The sequence below is a fragment of the Eublepharis macularius genome, chromosome 12 (genome assembly GCF_028583425.1).
Source record: "Eublepharis macularius isolate TG4126 chromosome 12, MPM_Emac_v1.0, whole genome shotgun sequence".
Taxonomy (NCBI): Eukaryota; Metazoa; Chordata; class Lepidosauria; order Squamata; family Eublepharidae; genus Eublepharis; species Eublepharis macularius.
In genome coordinates, this window is record NC_072801.1 from 21,911,645 (window position 1) to 21,930,551 (window position 18,907).

The 18,907-nt window shown below is 44.4% G+C and overlaps 1 protein-coding gene across 1 annotated transcript in view; it reads left to right on the forward strand.

Annotated features, from left to right (window-relative positions):
• The window catches only part of TRRAP (transformation/transcription domain associated protein), a 138,656-nt gene that overhangs the window by 62,624 nt on the left and 57,125 nt on the right, over positions 1–18,907 (forward strand). Inside the window, exons 44-53 of the mRNA XM_054993020.1 lie at positions 3,259–3,472; positions 4,475–4,600; positions 7,231–7,377; positions 9,589–9,791; positions 11,036–11,157; positions 12,322–12,535; positions 15,155–15,334; positions 15,547–15,693; positions 17,026–17,145; positions 18,091–18,378. Coding sequence (XP_054848995.1) covers positions 3,259–3,472; positions 4,475–4,600; positions 7,231–7,377; positions 9,589–9,791; positions 11,036–11,157; positions 12,322–12,535; positions 15,155–15,334; positions 15,547–15,693; positions 17,026–17,145; positions 18,091–18,378 — 1,761 coding nt within the window. The remainder of the gene's footprint in view (positions 1–3,258; positions 3,473–4,474; positions 4,601–7,230; positions 7,378–9,588; positions 9,792–11,035; positions 11,158–12,321; positions 12,536–15,154; positions 15,335–15,546; positions 15,694–17,025; positions 17,146–18,090; positions 18,379–18,907) is intronic.

Here is an 18,907-nt window from a genome sequence, read left to right on the forward strand (position 1 = left end):
TTGTGGTCATTCCTCTTTTGGGGGGGGGGAGAAAAGGGTGAAAACAAGTCTGTATCAGATGTATGGATAGTTAAATTTATGCTATATGTATATATACATGAAGTATAGATTGTATGTGGACATAATGCATACATCAGTACAATATTAAAAAAAAACATTGCATGATATATGTAATAAACAGGTTAAATAGGACTGGGACAGTGTCACCCAACCTGTGAACTGAGATTTAGAAGTGGGTTTTGAAGTTTCTAAAAGTTGGCTGCAGGCAAGCCATCCCTAAGGACATCTTCTGCCCTTTGTGTCCTTCTCTAAGGCCAAAGTTGACTTATAGTGACTGCTGGTGGGGACTAACAGAGGTGGTTTGCCATTGCCTGCCTCTGCAGCCCTAGTCTTCATTGGAGGTCTCCCATCCAATTACTAATAACCTTGCTTTACTATTATAAAAATGCCCTCCAGAACAATTCTCTTTTATGAAATGACAGAAGTTCCAGGAACTTTCCTGTCCTCAAACAGGCCATTCCCCAAGCTGGGAGCCACAGCAGAGAATGTGGGCAGAGTGTGGGCAGCTATTGATCTTGCCCATTTGCAGGGTGATGCCTTCAGAAGGCTTTGTTTAGATGAGCAAGGCTGTCACATCCATGCAGAGGTAGTCATGTAGATGTGAGGGACCAAGGCCATGAAGGCCTTTGTATGGGATGACATTTGTATGGGATGACATTTGAATTGAACCCAGTGAAAGCTTGGTAGCCAGTGGAGTGAATGCAGAATGAGCATACTATGCCCACTACACCTGGCTCCCAAGAGAACTGAGTTATGGTATTCTATTCTAACAGAAGCCTCTGAGTTGGCTTCAAGTGCAGGCCCAAGTAGAATACACCGCAGTAGTCTAGTCTTGAGGTCACTGTGGCATAGATCCAGGTGGCCAGATCAGCCAAGTCAAGATGGGAGTCATCTTACAGACTAAGTTAAGATGGAAGAAAGCTTTTTTTTGCAGCTGCATTAACGTTCTCCAACAGTGATGCTGGGATTCAGCATAACCTTTAGGCTCTTAACTGAGTCAGCAAGGGTCAGTTGGACCCCATGAAATGTAGGAAGCACAATGTCCTTCAAGACTTTGGATGCAGTAGAAATCTTGGGTTGCTGCCTAACAGCTATGGGCAAATGGCTGAAAGCCAACAAATTGAAATTCAGCCCAGACAAGAAGGAAGTGATGCTTATCGAGAAGGCAGATAACCTTGAAGGATTGTACTCCTCACTTTCGATGGAGTTTGTCTGACCTTTGCAGACTCAAGACCCTGGGGTTTATGCTGGATCCAGGGCTACTGCTAGAAGAGCAAGTTAAGGCAGGTGATAAAAATGCTTTCCACAGCCTCATTCTAGCCTGGAAGATGGCCCCCTACCTTGACACGGCTGATCTGGCCACCTGGATCCATGCTGTGGTAACACTGAGTCTTAACTACTGTAATGCATTGTACATAGGTCTCCCCTCTAAGCTCAGAGACTTGATGCAGAATGCTGCAGCTCAGTTATTATCAGGAGCTAGGAGAAGAATGAATATTACTCCCATTCTGCAGTCACTCCACCGATTACATATCAGTTATCAGGCTCAGTTCAAAGTATTGGCTGTCACCTACAAAGCCCTTCATAGCCTTGGACCTTCATATCTATTGGACTGCCTCTCTTTGTATGTTCCACTACTGCAGCTTCACTCATCTGAACAGGGCCTCCTGCAGGTGCTACCTTGCACATGGGCAAAATCAACAGCTGCCCATCCATGTGCATTCTCTGTGATGGTGCCCACCTTATGGAACGGAGTCCTTGAACAGGCCGGGAAAGCTCCCACTCTCCCGGCTTTCTGCAAACTATGCAAAACTGAATTATTCAGAGGGGCTTTTTTACTCAGATGGGGAGGGCTGTACTGTAAGGAAGTGGTCTCAGAGCTATGCATCAGTAGAAGGATAGGGACCATAGACTTTGCTACTGTATGCTACTGTGTGCTATCTCTTGCTTTGTGTACGATCCTACTGGGTAGTTCTATGTTGCTTAATGTGTCAGTCTTAGAATTGCTTTTACTCTTTTTCAGGATTTCCTCTTTATTGGATGTCTGCCGGTTTTAAATGTTTGCAAAGTTGCATTTATATATCCTATTACATTGTTTATTGAAATGTCCTTGAAATTGACTGTACTAACCCACACTTTGTAATCCACCTTGAGCCTCGGTGAGAAAGGCAGACTATAAATAAATAAATAATGTAAATAAAAATAAATAAATATCTCTGCCTTGGTCTTCTCCCCTTCTAGTGGACTGCTCCCTTCTCCCTCACCTCCTTGCCCTGGTTATTTCCTGGCTACTTGCTCTTTGCCACCCACGCTCCATTGATTTGTTTCAGTGAAGGGGTTTTTTTTAAGTGGAGGGGTGTTGATGGAGGTTACATTGAACTTAGTTTTTTTTTTAAGTACAAAGCCATTCCCTCCCCCCCTGCAAAATTTGGGGAATTTGACTGTGGGCATGGGGGACAGAACTCAGAATGTGAATGTGCTGAGGAAAGACACTCTTCTTTACCCCAGTGGATCAATATGTGTAGCAGTTCAGTGGCATCAAATCTAGATAGTGGTACAGTCAGGGCTCATTTCGAGGGGGAATGCGCAGGAATGCAGTTCCGGCAGTTCCCCAAAGAGGTCACATGTCAGGTGGCCCCGCCCACATGACTCGGCCATTTTGGGCCCGTTTCCGCCTGGATTGGGGCTGAAACGGCCCGGATCGGGCCTCTGATGGGTGGTGGATCACTCTCCCACTCAGCAGTGGCCCGATCCTGACCATTTTGGGCCTCTTTTTGGCCATTTTCAGCCCCTTTTTGCCATTTTGGGCCCAGTTTCAGCCCTGAATGGCCAGGATTGGGTCAAAAACAACCAGGATAGGTGATGTCAGGGGGTGTGGCATATGCAAATCAGTTATGCCAATAACACACTTCCGGTGATGGCAAGGGGCATGGCACATGCAAATCAGTTACGCTAATGACACACTTCCGGCGTTGGCAAGGGGCGTGGCATTTGCTAATGAGTTATGCTAATGAGTTCCTCCAGCTCTTTTTCTACAGAATGACCCCGGGGTACGGTGGAATACGATGTAGTTGGTGCAGTAGCTAAAAGCCTAACATGAAATCCTGAAATTGCTTTGTTTGTGGCTTTTGTGTTTGCGAACGTGCGAGTTGGTTGTTTTCTAAGACTCTTTTCTCCCCCTGCCGTCTTTTATTCCAGGAACAACCTAACCAGGCCAACTTTGCCAACATTTGTACTGGGCTGGAGGTTCTCAGTTTCCTTCTGACCGTCCTCCAATCCACGGCAATCCTAAGTAGTTTCAAGCCTCTGCAGCGGGGGATTGCATCCTGCATGACTTGCGGAAATACCAAGGTTCTGCGAGCCGTCCACAGCCTCTTGTCTCGCTTAATGAGTAACTTCCCTACAGAACCAAGTACGTGTGTGTTTACATTTGGGGGGGTCTCCATTTTTTCCCGTTATCCTTGCACAAGTTGTGATCCTAGGGAAGGAACATCTCTAACGAGGCAATCCTCTCATTGGTTCTGTTTTTTATGATCTGTTATTTTTTTTAAAAAAAACTTGCACTTTCAACCCCAATTAAAAGAAAAAGTTGAAATAAGTAATCATGAGGAATACATCATTATCCAGTGGCATAAAAACTTAATAACCTGTGGAAGTTATTACTTTGGCTCAAGGAATGCATGTCATAAATTTAATATCTTTTGCAATTACCATTTTTTCTGCTTTGAAGGTGCAGTTTTTCAGTTGTTGAACATTGCTGTTTTAATAAGACAAGAAAGGGAAATTGGGTGTGAAGGCAGACCTTCGGTAGCATGGAAGGAAATGGGAAGAGCAAGTTGTTGCAAATAAATTTTAGAATAGGAGGGGAAAAAACACCCTTGCAGTGGGATCCTGGCCCCCAGCATACCGATTTAATTTACAGTGCTGTTATGCTGTTTTTCAACTGAAAAGTTCTCAAAGTTGTGAGCAAAACAAAGAATCAACAGTTACCTCTATAAGAGAGAAACTAAAAAGTTATCCTAAAACAGCAATAATATTTCTTGCACTGCTTAGACTCCACCACTGAAAACCTGACAATACAGGAAAGCCTTCACCTTCCTCCAGAATAAGGAAATTGGAGAAGAAAAGCAAGCCCTTAGAGGAAGGGGATTGCTCTACGTTGGGGCAACTGCTAAAAAAGCCATGCCACTTCTGGGTGCCAGTCTATCAGTGTACTCTAAACAAAGCTTCGTTGACAGATCTTCAGAGATGAGAAGTGGTAGAAGCAGGAAACATAGATGCAATCCTTCACCTCCTACAGAAACAAAACAACGAATGTTGTGATAAGAGTCTAGCACTGCCATATCCCAGTAAAAGACACTGGCTTAAACAAAAGACAACAACTGTTTTTTTTTTCTTGTTAACTCTGGTGTAGGCACTTCAAGTGTGGCCTCCAAGTATGAAGAACTGGAGTGTCTGTATGCCGCTGTTGGGAAGGTTATTTACGAAGGACTGACTAATTATGAAAAAGCGACCAATGCAAACCCTTCCCAACTTTTTGGTAAGTTTCTCTTCTCTGGCATAACTATGGACAGAGACCACCTAGTTTGTCATTGTGATTCTTGTTAGAGGAAACCCCAATTGTTGCTACATGCTGCCCTGGGGAAACATCATGCCATCAGCCTGTGTTTCGAAGGTTGTGTTTGCAGTCCAGTACATAACTCTTCCACACTGAGCTAATCCCACAAGCCATTCTGTTAAAACTTCTGCATTGGAAGGGAATTTTTTTCTAGCCGTGGTGGTAATGACAAAGCTTCTGGTGCTGATTGGCTGAAATGTGCTAATGTCTCAGAAGGGCTGGGTGGGCAGGGAAAGGCTCAGGGAAGGCTAGGAGGAGCAAGGGGAGCTGAGAAGAGATCTCCGAAGAGAATGAACTGGAAACAGAGTGGTCAAGTGTTGGGGGAAAGGAGGCCGGGCATAGAAGGTTGGTTATTGACCTTTCCCAGGGCACCCCCTCTTTTGTCCTGCTAGTTGAAAAAGAATTTGCCTTTTCAGTCTTAATCAATCCACATTTTAATAAGATTGCAGAGCTTTTTTGTTTTTTCAATTGTAGTTCCTGTGTTTTTGCATAGCTGTATGTGCCACCTTGATGAAATTTGGTTCTTGATTTAAGTTTCACACTTAAAAGGATACCCAAGCAGACCTGTCCCCAAATGATTTTAAACCTGTTCTAGTCCTCCTTCAGGAGTCCACCTGTCGTCCAGAAACTCAAAGCGGATTACGCACGGTAAATAATTAAGTCCGTGCAAAGAGACATCTAATTAGCACAGTGTACGATTAAGACAGTCAGTACAAGGAGATGTCGAATGAACCATGTACGAGGACTAGGATGACCAAAATTCAAGTGAACATAGCATAGTAGGTGTGGATATAATGAAGAAAAATGGTATTACATCAGTAGAAAACAGTGGAACGACCACAGAGTGATACATGTCGCAAACGAATAACATGTCCTTTACGCAGTGGAATGATCCACAGTCCCTTTACCTTTATAAAGTGCTTTCCTGAACTGTTCTGTTACAGTATGGTGCAGTAAGCTCTCCTCTTGGTTCACATATCAACTTTAAAAAAAAATTATCAAGCAAAGAGCATGTTTCTTTCTGGATCCTGTCTAATCGCTTGAATTGGATAGCGAGGATGTGTAATAGCTATGGAAACAGCTCGGCAGGCTGGTCCCCCCTCCCCCCCGCTCCCTGAATTACTTCTGTCAATAAAGCGGGCCTTGCAACTGACCTAGTTTTTTTGGCAGGCCTGCTTTTTTAAATGGCAAATGTCCTTCACTATCCTAACCCACGATCTGTGTAGACAGATGTAATTTCACTTTGGGAATTGCCTATTTGTCAGGTGTCAGGTTTGGCTATAGAACGCACTAAGCGAGAAAGATACTTCTTATCATTGTCCAGAACATTCCCAAGGTTAGAATGGCCCGTTTTCTCCAGCACCTAGGACGCAACATTTTTTCCTCCTGTTTTTAAAAGAGAAGGCAGGTGTAGGCTTTCTTAAAGGATGCAAAATAAATATCAAGTGTCTTTTTCAGAAGCAGGTAGATGGGAGCTGGGAAGGGTCTGCAGAAAAATGAATGGAGCATGTTATTGATTCCCTTGGCCTCCAGAAACAGAGGGGCATACACAGAATTGCTGAGTTACACTTGAGAACAAGACCTTTGGGGATTAGTTGCTGATGCAGCTGTGAACGTAAGGGCAGGAGCTACGGCACAAGCACAGCAGTCAGCCCTTTTGGGTGGCGAGTCGAGCCCATTCTCTTTTCCTGCTTCCAGACCAGTGGCTGTGGAACGTGTTGCAAACTGTTTAGTCTTTCAGAATGCTGCAGTTTTGGGCTCTTGGGGAATATGTAGCTTACTAAGCCATGGTGGGAGGGGGTAGGGGAGATGAGTTAGAAGAAGAACTGAAAGAAGGTTGGGGAAGCCAGGGGAAATGAGAAGGGGTGGAGTGTATGGGTAGCGTTGGGAGCAACTGTGCCTCCCCTCCCTTCCAGTGTGGGTTACATGTGGTTGGAGGAGAAGGGTGTCCATGCTGTGTGAGAGAGCCAGAAGGCTGGAAGTGGGCGGTGATAATATGGAACTTGGGAAGGTTCTGTTTGGCATGGAGTCAAGGAAAGGAGAGAACCACAACTGGGCTTGTCTGAACCCTCCTATTGGCTAGAGACAGGAACTTGCAGCCCAGTGGGTCTGTGGCTCAGCGGAAGAGCCTCTCCTTTGAATGCAGAAGGTCCCAAGTTCAATCCCCGGCATCTCCAGTTAAAAGGACCAAGCAGTAGGTGATGCGAAAGACCTCTGCCTGAGATCCTGGAGTGCTGCTGCCAGTCCGAGTCGGGAGTTCTGACCTTGATGGGCCAAAGGGCTGATTCAGTATGAGGCAGCTTCATGAGTTCATGAGTGTCTCTGTGTGATCATGATGTGAGCCGCCCTGAGCCCATTCGTGGGGAGGGCGGGGTATAAGTCAGAATAAATAAATAAATAAATCATTGTGCTTAGTGACTGCAACCTTGCAAGGCTAGTTAGGCTGAGCGAAAGCGCCTGGCCCAAGGCCACCCGTCAAAGTTTTGTGATGGAACACGGAGTCGAGCCCAGTTGAGTTACCGCCAGTAATGTACTTTTCGGTCCATTTTCAGGTACTTTAATGATTTTGAAGTCTGCATGCAGTAACAATCCTAGTTACATAGACCGACTGATTTCAGTCTTCATGCGATCTCTACAGAAGATGGTGCGGGAGCACTTAAACCAGCAGGCACAAGCAGGGACAGCAGAAGCGAACACAGGTAATGTGCATCGCTGGCAACCGGGGTGCTGAGGTTGAGTTGCATGGGAGAGGCATTGTGTTCCTCGACGTAAGGGCTTGGACTTGCTTGAGCATCACAGTGCGTCTCCTGGCCTAGGTTCAAAACTGAGAAATCTTGTTCCAGAGTTCAGACATTCATGGGCAACAATATTGAGATGGAGAGTCTGTAGTGCTGAACTTGGGAGTGGGGAAATTGGTCGTCTTCTGAACTAAAAGTAGAACTAAATGTTAGCCTTGGCAAACAAAATGGTTCCAAACTCTGAGCTTTTTACCAAGATACTGAGAAATTGGAGACTAGATTGTGCAGTCCTCGGTGTTCAGTTTGGGGTAGAAAAGCGAGGGGAGTTAAATCCCTTCCCGTGCCCACAGATTCTTGCAATTACCCTCACCCAAGATGTTTCTCCCGGTTGAGCTCACATCCTTGTTCAAAATTGAATGGGAGGCAATGGAGGGATTACGTATGCCCCTTTCCCCCAGCAATTTGGCTCTGCAAGTCTCCCCGCCTCCCATTGCAAGGGAAAACATGGAGTTGGAACCCAAGGGTTTTTCATGTGACATCTAGTAGCACACATAGTGGGGCGAGCAATCTGGGTGGAGGACAGAGTAGGGGAACTATATGTAGGCTTGATTTGAAAGTTAGTTGTGTTGGAAGGCTACCGTTGCTTGGCATCTTGTTACTCTTTATACTCGGCATTGTGCCTTTGTCTAACTTGGGGTTGTGTACCCTTTTGGTTCAAGGCTTCCATTAATTTATCCCAAGATGATTTATGGGAATCAAACTGGGTCCTTTTTAAAAGCTCTGGTAACGACTCATAGTCTGGCAAAAAGAATTTAAATTTTATTGCTACTACTCAGGCCAAAAAGGAAAATTGGCTGCAGCCTGATTCCAGCAATAAATTGGAATTTGAAATGCATTTAGGGCAAGCAAAAGATGCAAAAAAGGAAACCTGCCCTGACTTAGCTTAGCCTGAGCTGCCGAAATCCAAATAGGAGCTCTATAAAGTAAAAAAAGAATATTTTTGTTCGGTAGACCTCCAGTACTATCAGAATAAATTGACACCCAGATTGGAAAAAGAACTTTGTAATAGCAGCCAAATGAACTTCATCTTGGGATAAATTAATGGAGGACAGGTTGTCAAGTTTTGGATTTAATCTTTTCCTTCTTTTGCTATTTCAATTGTTAGAGATAAAATTTTGGAATCATTAGGACAACAAAACAGGAGACTATTAATTTAGATGCTAGGAAACGTTCTTCCATTTGATGGGGTTTCTCAGCCTCTCTTCTTCCTGTTTTGCTGAGTTATTTTACTTTAATTAACAGTCCCAATTTTTCGTCAACTTTTTTTCTTGGCTAGAGTAAATGCTTTACCACTCTCAGAGCTGTCTGTCTGTCAGTCAGTCAGTCAGTCGCTGCAAGGGTATTAGCCGTCCCCAGAGACTCTGCCCTTATAGTAGAGATGTAATTGAAACTTTCCCTCATTTTATATTTAGTTGTGGCTTGTATTCATCTATAAGAGCCAAATTTATACTGCCCTTATTTATTGAGCACGGGTCCTCATTGCTCATATGACTTTCATCTGTTACATCTTTTGGCTGGTAAAGATCAGCATGCCACTGTGTTCTTTGCTAAAGTTTATATTTTATATTTTGCACCCTTAGAATTAGGCAGGCACACGTTAGAAATATCACTGGGACAAAGCTTTAGTGGGCTGCTGATTCAATTTATTTTGCCACAGTGCCCTGGGGCACCTAGGCATGCTGATTTTGAAACCAGAACAGGGTTCAAGTCTTTCTTAACCTTGGTAATTTCAGGATAAGGCAGGCTAGAGTTCAAAACAAGAACTAGAAAACTAAATGTTAGCTGGTCTTCATTTCTCATCCAAGCCTCAATGTTAGATTTGTCTTTTTATGTTCAGAAATACTGAAATACGCGGGCATTGATTATGCCGTTGAGGCCATGTTCTTATAGTGCTTTTTCTCTTCCATACACATTGCTTCTGTGCTCTGCAGCTTTTATTTAAAAGTTCTTTCCTAAAGCTGTCTGCATGGGGGGGTGCTTTGTGGATTCACTTGAAAGAAGCCACCCTTGGTTGCCAGGGAAGAATCGACTGTTCTGTCTTGCCTGGAATGCTTTCGCCACCTGTGCGCTTATCTCATCATGCACGGAATCCTGTTCTGACTCTGTCCACAGCTGGCACGAGTGAGTTGGTCATGCTGAGTTTGGAACTTGTGAAAACACGTCTTGCTGTGATGAGCATGGAGATGAGAAAGAACTTCATTCAAGCCATCCTGACTTCTCTCATTGAAAAATCGAACGATGCCAAAATTCTTCGGGCGGTGGTGAGAATAGTGGAAGAATGGGTGAAAAACAACTCTCCCTCGGCTGCCAGCCAGGTAATCTAAAGGATTTACTATTGTGAACAAGAGAGAATGTCCCGGTACATCTTTGGGGGAGACCAAAAACCCCTTCATGGGTTTGACTTTTTGTGTGCCTGATTAGTTTCTCCAGCAAGAATCTCTGTGCAGTGGTAAAAAGCACCAGTTGCATCAGCAAAGGAAAAGAAAAAGGGGGGGGGGGAATCTGAAGCATAATACTGTCCAAGCCCCAGTTGTTGCCAGAATCCCAACCAGGGTTTATCCCAACTGGGATAAGGAGAAAAAAAAATCTTGGCCACTCCATCAACCAGCAGCCAATTACCATCCTTGGCTACCTGAAACAATACACAAATAGAGCATTTGTTAAAGGTGGGTGGAAATCTGAAGGCCTGGTTAACCACTCTGCCGCCATTTATATCTTTGAGAGGTAGAATGGAAGCGATCAGTTTTCACTCTTGGCTTTGCTCTCTGCAGTGGATATACCTCTAGTGAGATTGGCAAGAGACAGGGCCTCAAAGACTTGGCATGCATTTGTCTACCTGAAAGAGAGGTGTGTCTTGCTCCAACCACACTATATTTTGAGTATGTCAATAGGAACGAATGCACATATATGTACATAGACATACATGGCGCACACTCGTCTTCTACAGTGATTTAGCAAGCCACCTAAATGGCGCAGCACTCTAATCTGGAGAGCTGGGTTTGATTCCTTACTCCTCTGCCTGAAGCCAGCTGGGTGACCTTGGGTCAGTCACAGCTCTCTCAGAGCTCTCTCAGCCCCACCCACCTCACAGGGTGTTTTGTTGTGGAGATAATAATAACGTACTTTGTAAACCACTCTGAGTGAGTGTTAAGTCATCCTGAAGGACGGTATATAAATCGAATGTTGTTATTGTTATTGTTGTTGTTATCATCATCATCCTCGAATTGATTATTCTGCATTAATGCACATCACTTGCTGTGTTTCTGACATACGTTCTGTTTCGAACTTTGCATTGTACTTCAATGTTTGTGGGCATCTGCAGATGTGTTAGATATATCACTGGTGAATTTCTGTATTTGTTGTGAGAAGTTAAATGTTATGCTAACCTGGTAATTGGTCTACAGCTGCATGTTAGAACAGTTAGAAATGTGCAAACATACATGTGTGCGCATGCATACACATGCATATGTATGTGTGAGTTAAACTTTTGCTTTCATTGTGAGCTGTGAGAGGCCAGATGGGAAAGCTAATTTATGTTCTCTCTTTTACCTCTTTTCAGACACCTACCCTTCGAGAGAAGTCCATTTTGTTAGTAAAAATGATGACCTACATTGAAAAACGTTTTCCAGAGGACCTTGAATTAAATGCCCAGTTCTTAGACCTTGTTAACTATGTCTATAGGTAATTATAGCAATTAATCACCTTTTTTCAGCTTACTGGTTCATAATTTTGTGCCACTCATGACCTTAATAACATGCCATCCATCTTTTAAAGCTAATTTAGATTTTGGGAGGGGAGGTGAAATAACAGTCCATTTCCCCCTCAAGGTTTCTTTGAATGTATCCGCACGTCAACACCTCCAGATATTACATCTGTTCTGCTAAGGGGAACGGAATGCATGCTGTGATACCTGCATATTGCATCCCATTTTAGACGTACTCATACTTGCCAAAATACTCTGCGTGTGCTATAAATAGCAATTGATTACAGTCGTTCAGAATTTTAATTTTCATTTCATAACAGTTAGCTAAATTGAGTTTTTGTCATTAGCATAAGTCTGTCCCCCCCACTGCAGTTCTTTTAAATGCTTAATTGCTGTTTTGACAAAGAACGTCACCAGTCAAATTATCAGCCCAACTGAATTTTACACATACAAATGCATGGAACGCGTTGTTGTTGGAGCACTCTATACCTGTTAAGGTTGAGAAGTGCTAACCGTAGCTGCAAAGGATTCCCGTCTCTCCTGGCAGCCTGTGTTTTCCCCTACAACCGAATGCCTGGGATCTGCAATTTTTGGCAAGCCTTGGGTGTTAGCCAAAACATTGTTGTAGGCAGGCCTCTGTTCAAACCCCTTCTGATAAGTAAGCGTCTTGTCAGATGCCACCCTGAGTTAGAAAGTGACTGCAGGGAGATCAGGAGGGGAGGCAGGTGAGCTCTTGTTCTCTTCTCCAGTTGGGGAAGGTTGATTCTTTTATTATCTCTTATCCTGGTGGAAGGTGCCCTGCCTGCTGGTAAAGTAGCAAACATCTTGGTGGAGTCTTGACCCAATGCCATGCAACCTTTTCCATCTGAGCTCCGCCCCGATACTCGCTGGACCCAATGCCGTGCAACCTTTTCCATCTGAGCTCCACCCCTGATACTCGCTTAACCCGATGTCGTACAACCTTTTCCGTTTGCGCTCCGCCCATGATACTCGCTTGACCCAATGCCGTGCAACCTTTTCCATCTGAGCTCCACCCCTGATACCCACTTGATCGTTCTTCCCATATCTGCTAAGGAAAGCGGCCTCTCCTGCCTGCTGCGTCATGTGGGTGCTTCATCATTTTTTCTTTTTCATTTCAAAAGGGACGAAAGTCTTTCTGGGAGTGAGCTGACTGCCAAGCTTGAACCAGCATTCCTTTCGGGACTTCGCTGTGCCCAGCCACTCATCCGAGCCAAATTCTTTGAGGTTTTTGACAACTCTATGAAGCGACGGGTCTACGAACGCCTGCTTTATATCACCTGTTCTCAAAATTGGGAGGCCATGGGCAATCATTTTTGGATCAAGCAATGCATTGAGGTAGGAGGGAACACTGCTGAAAGCTTCATCTCTTTTTTTTAAGGAAATCTGGGCTGGGTTTGTGTCCAGAGTGTTGCGCGGTGTGCGCTTTGGAGTCTCACCAAGATCTGGAGATCTCGATTTTTTTACAAAAGAAAAACCATTCACTCGGTTGGACCTTGCAGGCTCATTCTGCCAGAGGCTGTGCTTGCCTCTGGCTCAAGGAATCTTCCACTTGTGTGAGACATGTTTAGAGCACCTGGACCCAATCCATCACGCTGATTGCATTTAGAAACACGTTATCTCAGCTCTTGGAGGCAGTCCTCTGAACCGTCTTTTTTTTTTAACGGACCTACACTCTGGAATTTCAAAGTCATATCTTGTTTTTGAAAAAGCCTTTGGAAAGGGACGTTAGTTATTGCAGCTGTCTCCTATATGAAAATAAGAAGTCTTAAAACTGATGGCCTTTTAATGGTCTGACTTCAAAAAGGATCCAGCTGGGTATATTAGGTTTTAGATCAGGCAGGATGTGAATACTGGCAACGTGATGAATCCAGCGAAAAGCTTGAGTTGCACGGAATTTGATTTCTGTTCATTCTTACGCTTCTAAAACATCACTGCTACTCGAAAGGCTTTTTGTTAACCAATAAAATTTTGGTTTTTAGTCAATTGTATGTTGGTGCTGCTAGAAGACAAAAAATGCAATTGAACTCCCCTGCGGTCAAGCGGGGTTTTAGTGGCATCTGTTTTCACTGCCCTGTTCCATCCCATGTATGAATTGAATGGAAGATGCTTAGCGCACATTATAGTGAATGTCCAAAATACAGTGACATAAAAGGCTGACACATGCCCTAAAAACCCAGACCAGTGAATGTGGACAAACACTTTCCAGTTGGCATCAATATTCACTAATGTTACTTCATCATCTTAGTGATATATCTAGCATTCCTTTATGACTGTCATCAACTCCTGCGTTCACGGTAACGTATTCATCTTTGCTGATGAGTAAATCTTGGTAATGATGTGAACGCCTGAAGCTTAAGAGGGACTATGAAACACCTCTTAATTGAAGGTACAATGGCATGAATACAGTACCTAACCTAAACTCTTGCTGGCTGTGTATGAAATAATTACCCGAGCATTAAACATAGTAACCAGATAGGAAGCAATTCTTTTTGTGTAGCAAGATAACCACCTACCTCTTCAAATCACTGCTGTTCAAATAGCCTTTCTGGCTGGGGAGGGTGGAGCAACTCAGCCACACTGTAAAAGAATCCAAGTGCCGAGCAACTGACATTTATAAACAATAGAATGCAGTGACGTTTTAGAGCTAAGAGCCTCTCTCGATTTTATGCTTACTGCTGGGGTGGGCATTGATGAATCGGGTTTGCTGTCTTCTGGCTGTATCGTGTCAGTGGAACTTGCTGCAGTGGAGCTGTCCATTGTGTAGGAAGCCCACTGCCTGGATTCATGTTAGCCATGGCACATTCCTCATTCAGAGGCAGTAAAAGTTTGAAACCCAGTTGTAGGAGGCAACATCCGCCTCCATGCCCCGTTACTGGCCCTCCATAGTAACTGGTTGGCGGCTGCGTGAAACAGGATGCTGGACTAGATGGACCACTGGTCTGGTCCAGCAGGGCTGCTCTTTATATTCTTAAGAGAAGTCAGCAACTGATGTAGGAGTCATGTCTCCAGTTCTACTTAAATGTCATGGCCCAGAACAGAGATGTGAAACTTGCTGTTGGGAGATGGATCCCCGCGCTGAAAATAGCATCTAGGCTGGCTTGGAGATGCAGGAAGATGCAGGTGCTGGCATTTCTATGTTAACACTGTCTTTATGACCATTCAGATGCAGACATTCATGGGCTTGATTCAGACATTATTCAGACATTACACAAAACTGTGGTTTAAGTAAACTAACTGACAGGGGAGGGGAGGAACCCCATCATCAATGGTTGGTTAGGATCTGTCAACCCAGGATGTGAAACTGCACTTTGAAGATGGTTTATTAACCACAGTTAACTCTGATAGTGTGTCATGTATGAATGCAGACATCCTATTCTGGCTTATTCCCAGGTACCGCCTTTCCCCAGCTACAGCACAAATGTTGATGAAGTCAGCATTTGTCAAGGAGTTGAATGGTCCCCTCAAACTGAATCTTGTTTTCACAACCAAAATGTAACTAAAACAAACCACGGCTTTGTGTTTTGTCTGAACTGAACCACTAGCTGTCAGTTGATTGACCATGGTTAAGAGATCAGCAGTCAGCTCACAAGTTTCTCTCCTCTTTCCTTGAGCATAAATTCTCCTTTCCCCAACCAGATTCCTTCTAAACCAGGGTTTACAGATCCACTTGGAAGACCCTGGTTTTGAATCCTGTTTGTGGCGGGGATCTTAGCTAGTATCCGAATCAATGTAACAAAGTTAAAGGAAAGTAGGGGAAAAATTGTACTGTAGAGGGGTGGAAAGAGGGAGGCAAACTTGCAGCTTCTTCTCTCATAACCCTGGTTAAAGACCTGTAATATTAGGACTAAACCAAACTGAACAGGACTTCAAATAAAGCAAAAAAATCCTTAAACACACCAGTATATATAGCAAGTAAGATTAAATTTCTTCTTTTGAAAAAAAATCCCCATTTAGCTCTTATTGGCTGTATGTGAGAGGAACACTACGATTGGGACGAGTTGTCAAGGCGCCATGCTCCCATCCATCACAAACGTTATCAACCTTGCTGATAGTCACGACCGGGCAGCCTTCGCTATGGTGACTCATGTCAAGCAAGAGCCTCGTGAAAGAGAAAACAGTGAATCCAAAGAAGAGGTACCTTCTGTTATTCTCTATTTGCATTAAAGATTCCTCTCTTTACATTTTAAAGTACACTTAAGCTGCCTTACCAGTGGAGTCTCAGACCATGGGTCCATTTGTCTCCTCCTGGTAGAAGCTCTCTATGGTCCCAGGCATGGGTCTGATAACAGCTTAAATGACATTGGTATAATAAAACTACATTTATATTCACAAACTTCTTTTTTCAGGATGTGGAAATAGACATTGAACTGGCTCCTGGCGATCAGACTAGCACACCCAAAACCAAAGAACTGTCTGAAAAGGACATCGGCAACCAGTTGCATATGTTGACTAACAGACACGATAAATTCCTTGACTCCCTCCGAGAAGTAAAGGTTAGCAGAATTCCCCGCCCTGTGCTTGTTTGGGATCTTTTAGGAAAGTGTCCATGGATGCCTGATGTTCACCAGAGTTCAAGTGCTCCTTAAGCCATTAAAGTTGAGTGAGTTTTAGCACATGTAGCTCAGCGCAGGGTAGCAACTGAAAAAGCAGACAAGTGCCTGCCTGCTTCAGCATTTTCATTCTGCTGTCTTTCATTCTCCCACTTTTGGCCACTTTTTTCCATCAATCTAGATAAGGCAACATATGTAGTGAACAAAAATAATCGCGTAAGGTGATCGAAAAATAAGATGGAATACAAAATTTCTAAATAAGTAAAACCAGATTACAAACTTAAAGACTGATGGAATAGAGACAGAGGCTGTCTCATACATAAAATAAATAATGCACACTGAAGAGGGAGGAGAAAAGAACTGCCTAAAGTTTTCATCTATACCCTTTCCCCCTTTAAAATCGTCCCGTTCAGCATGGGATGTTTTCCCATGTCCTTCCCTCTAGAGCGGGTTCCGCTTTACATGTTCTGTGAGCCCTGTTGAAGAAAAGCCATGTAGGGATTCCTTGTGGGGCCTCTGGCAGACTGTTCCGAAGTGCTGTGGGGGGATGCTGGAGAAGGCCAGATAAGCAGAACAGTGGGTGGCACCAACATTTGCTAATGTTGAGTTGATCAGAGGGGTGGTGCCTTCACTCATGCCAAGAGGGATAGTCCTCCAGATGTGCTGGGTCCCAGGTTTGTAGGTAATGCCTAGCACCTTGAATTGAACACAGAGGTGGAAAGGTAGCCAGGATAATAGTTAGATTCAAGTCCATTAGCACTTTAAGCAACAAGATTTCCCGGTTATAAGCTTTCGAGAGTCAAAGCTCCCTTTGTTAGGTATCCAGAGAAGGGAGCTTGATTTTCAGAAGATTATGCCTTAGAAATCTTGTTGATCTTTAAGGTGCTACTGGACTTGGACCTTGGTCTTCTACTCCAGACTAGCACAGCTACCCACCTGAAAGTATCTTCAGGGTGATGGTCGCAGCTTGAGCCAGGCAGCAGCCAAGCGACCATGCCTTTGAGGGCAGCCCCGGTTCAGTATTATGCCATTACCTAGGGACATGAAATCTCTGGCTCAGTAGAGTCTCCTTTTTAGGCTGCTGATCTAAGAATGCTTAGGGAGGGTTGGCTGGATTCCTTAACATGTCTTCTGTTCCATCCAGTGGCTTCCCTTGCTGAAGGTTCTCTTCCCAAAGTGTGCATTTGCTGTTCTTTATATCTGCACCCATGGGAGGAGAGAAACAGCTTCTTCATTTAATGTGCCTGTTCTCTCCCCCCCCCTTTATGTTTCAAGACTGGAGCGCTGCTCAGCGCCTTCGTGCAGCTGTGCCACATTTCCACACCTTTAGCCGAAAAGACCTGGATCCAACTTTTCTCCCGATTGTGGAAAATCTTATCCGATCGACAGCAGCACGTGAGACTTTTGAGCACTGATTTAATAATCTTTTTTAAAAAAATAGTGTTATGCTTCTTTCCTGAAATATGCATTGTTGGCATCATGGCTGTATGATGCAATTGTAGGAAGAAGCTGCTTTTAAACAGCCCAGGGAATTAATGCAGCTGGGAAAAAGGGTGGTGGTGGGGATTCAAACGTTACAGGGAATAACCAGTATGTATATTCTCTGGTTTTTATTGCAATCAGAGCTTTGAATGTTTTCAGATGAGATAGCACATTGGACTTCTGCTTCAGAAGCTAAGCTGGGTCGGCCCTGGTTAGTTCTTGGCAAACCATCTCTGAACATCTCTTGCCTTGAAAACCCCATCAGGGATCACCATAAGCTGGCTGTGACTTGACAGCCCTTTGCATACACAGCCGTGTTAGTCTATTGCAGCAACAAAAACCCCAGAAGCCCAGCAGCTTCTTAAAGACCAATCATATTTATTCTGTCATGAGTAGAGGTGGGCACAAACCGAAATATGAACTGAAGTTCGTCACGAACCGGGCTGGTTCATGGTTTGTGAACCGGTGGTTCGTGGGAGCTCATTTCTCACGAATTGTGATGAATTTTAGCCTGGTTTGTTTGGTTCGTATTTTGGTTCGTCACTGCAGACAGCTTGGTGCCAGTCAATCAATTTCCTAGGCAATGGGGGGGATGGGCTCTCTGCAGACCTTCTGCTGACCTGGAAGTGATGTTTTCATGAACCAAATGAACCGGTTCGCCAACTGGGGCAAGTTCGTGAAAGTTCGTGATCGGTGAAACGTGACGAACCACAAACTGCATGGTTCGGAATTTTCCTCGTTTGTGGCCATCTCTAGTCATGAGCTTTTGTGAGTCAGAGCTTACTTTTTCAGATACAGTGGAAAAGTTTCAGCAATATGATTTTTTAAAAAATATTTTGCTCCCCCCTCATCTCACAGGCTCTTGCAGGTGAAATAAGTCCTTTCCTGTGCAGCGGCAGCCACCAGGTGCAGCGCGACTGCCAGCCAAGCGCCCTGAACTGCTTTGTGGAAGCCATGTCTCAGTGCGTCCCTCCCATACCCATCCGGCCCTGTGTGCTGAAGTACCTGGGGAAAACCCACAACCTCTGGTTCCGTTCCACACTCATGCTGGAGCACCAGGCCTTCGAAAAGGGCCTCAGCTTGCAGATTAAGCCCAAGCAGACCACTGAATTTTATGAGCAGGAAAGCATCACACCACCCCAGCAGGTAAGGAGGCACTTCTGTGAGGTATTTTTTGCATAGCTTGAGTAAAATGACAAATGGTTACAAGTTGGCTATTTAAAAAAAACAAAAGCTCCAAGGTTAGTTTCAGCTCAAATTCACACAGGCTGCCGAGTTCATCATAATTCATCCATGCTGTGGTGGAGAGACAAGGGCATCAGTAGAAGGCGTTCTCATTTTCTCTCCCCGGATGGGTTCAGATCCAAGGTCCTTTCCCTGTGAAACGTGGCCTGTAAATAGGGAGCCGGGTGGAACCCCCCTCACCGTCTTGTGACCCTGAAGCAGTTTCTTGGCTCCAGCAAGAACTGTGATTGAGGCCTGTCAGAATTCCCCTAAACCAAAAACTAAAACACTTCAGACGATGGCTCCAGAGCCCTGGAAAAGTGGCAGGTAGCTGTTTTTTAGGTGGGTGCTGATGAATTGCTTGATCATCATTTGGGGGGATAGGAGAATTTGCCCCAATGAAAGGAGAGACTGCATTCCTGACAGCTGGATGCCCATTTGCTAACTGAAG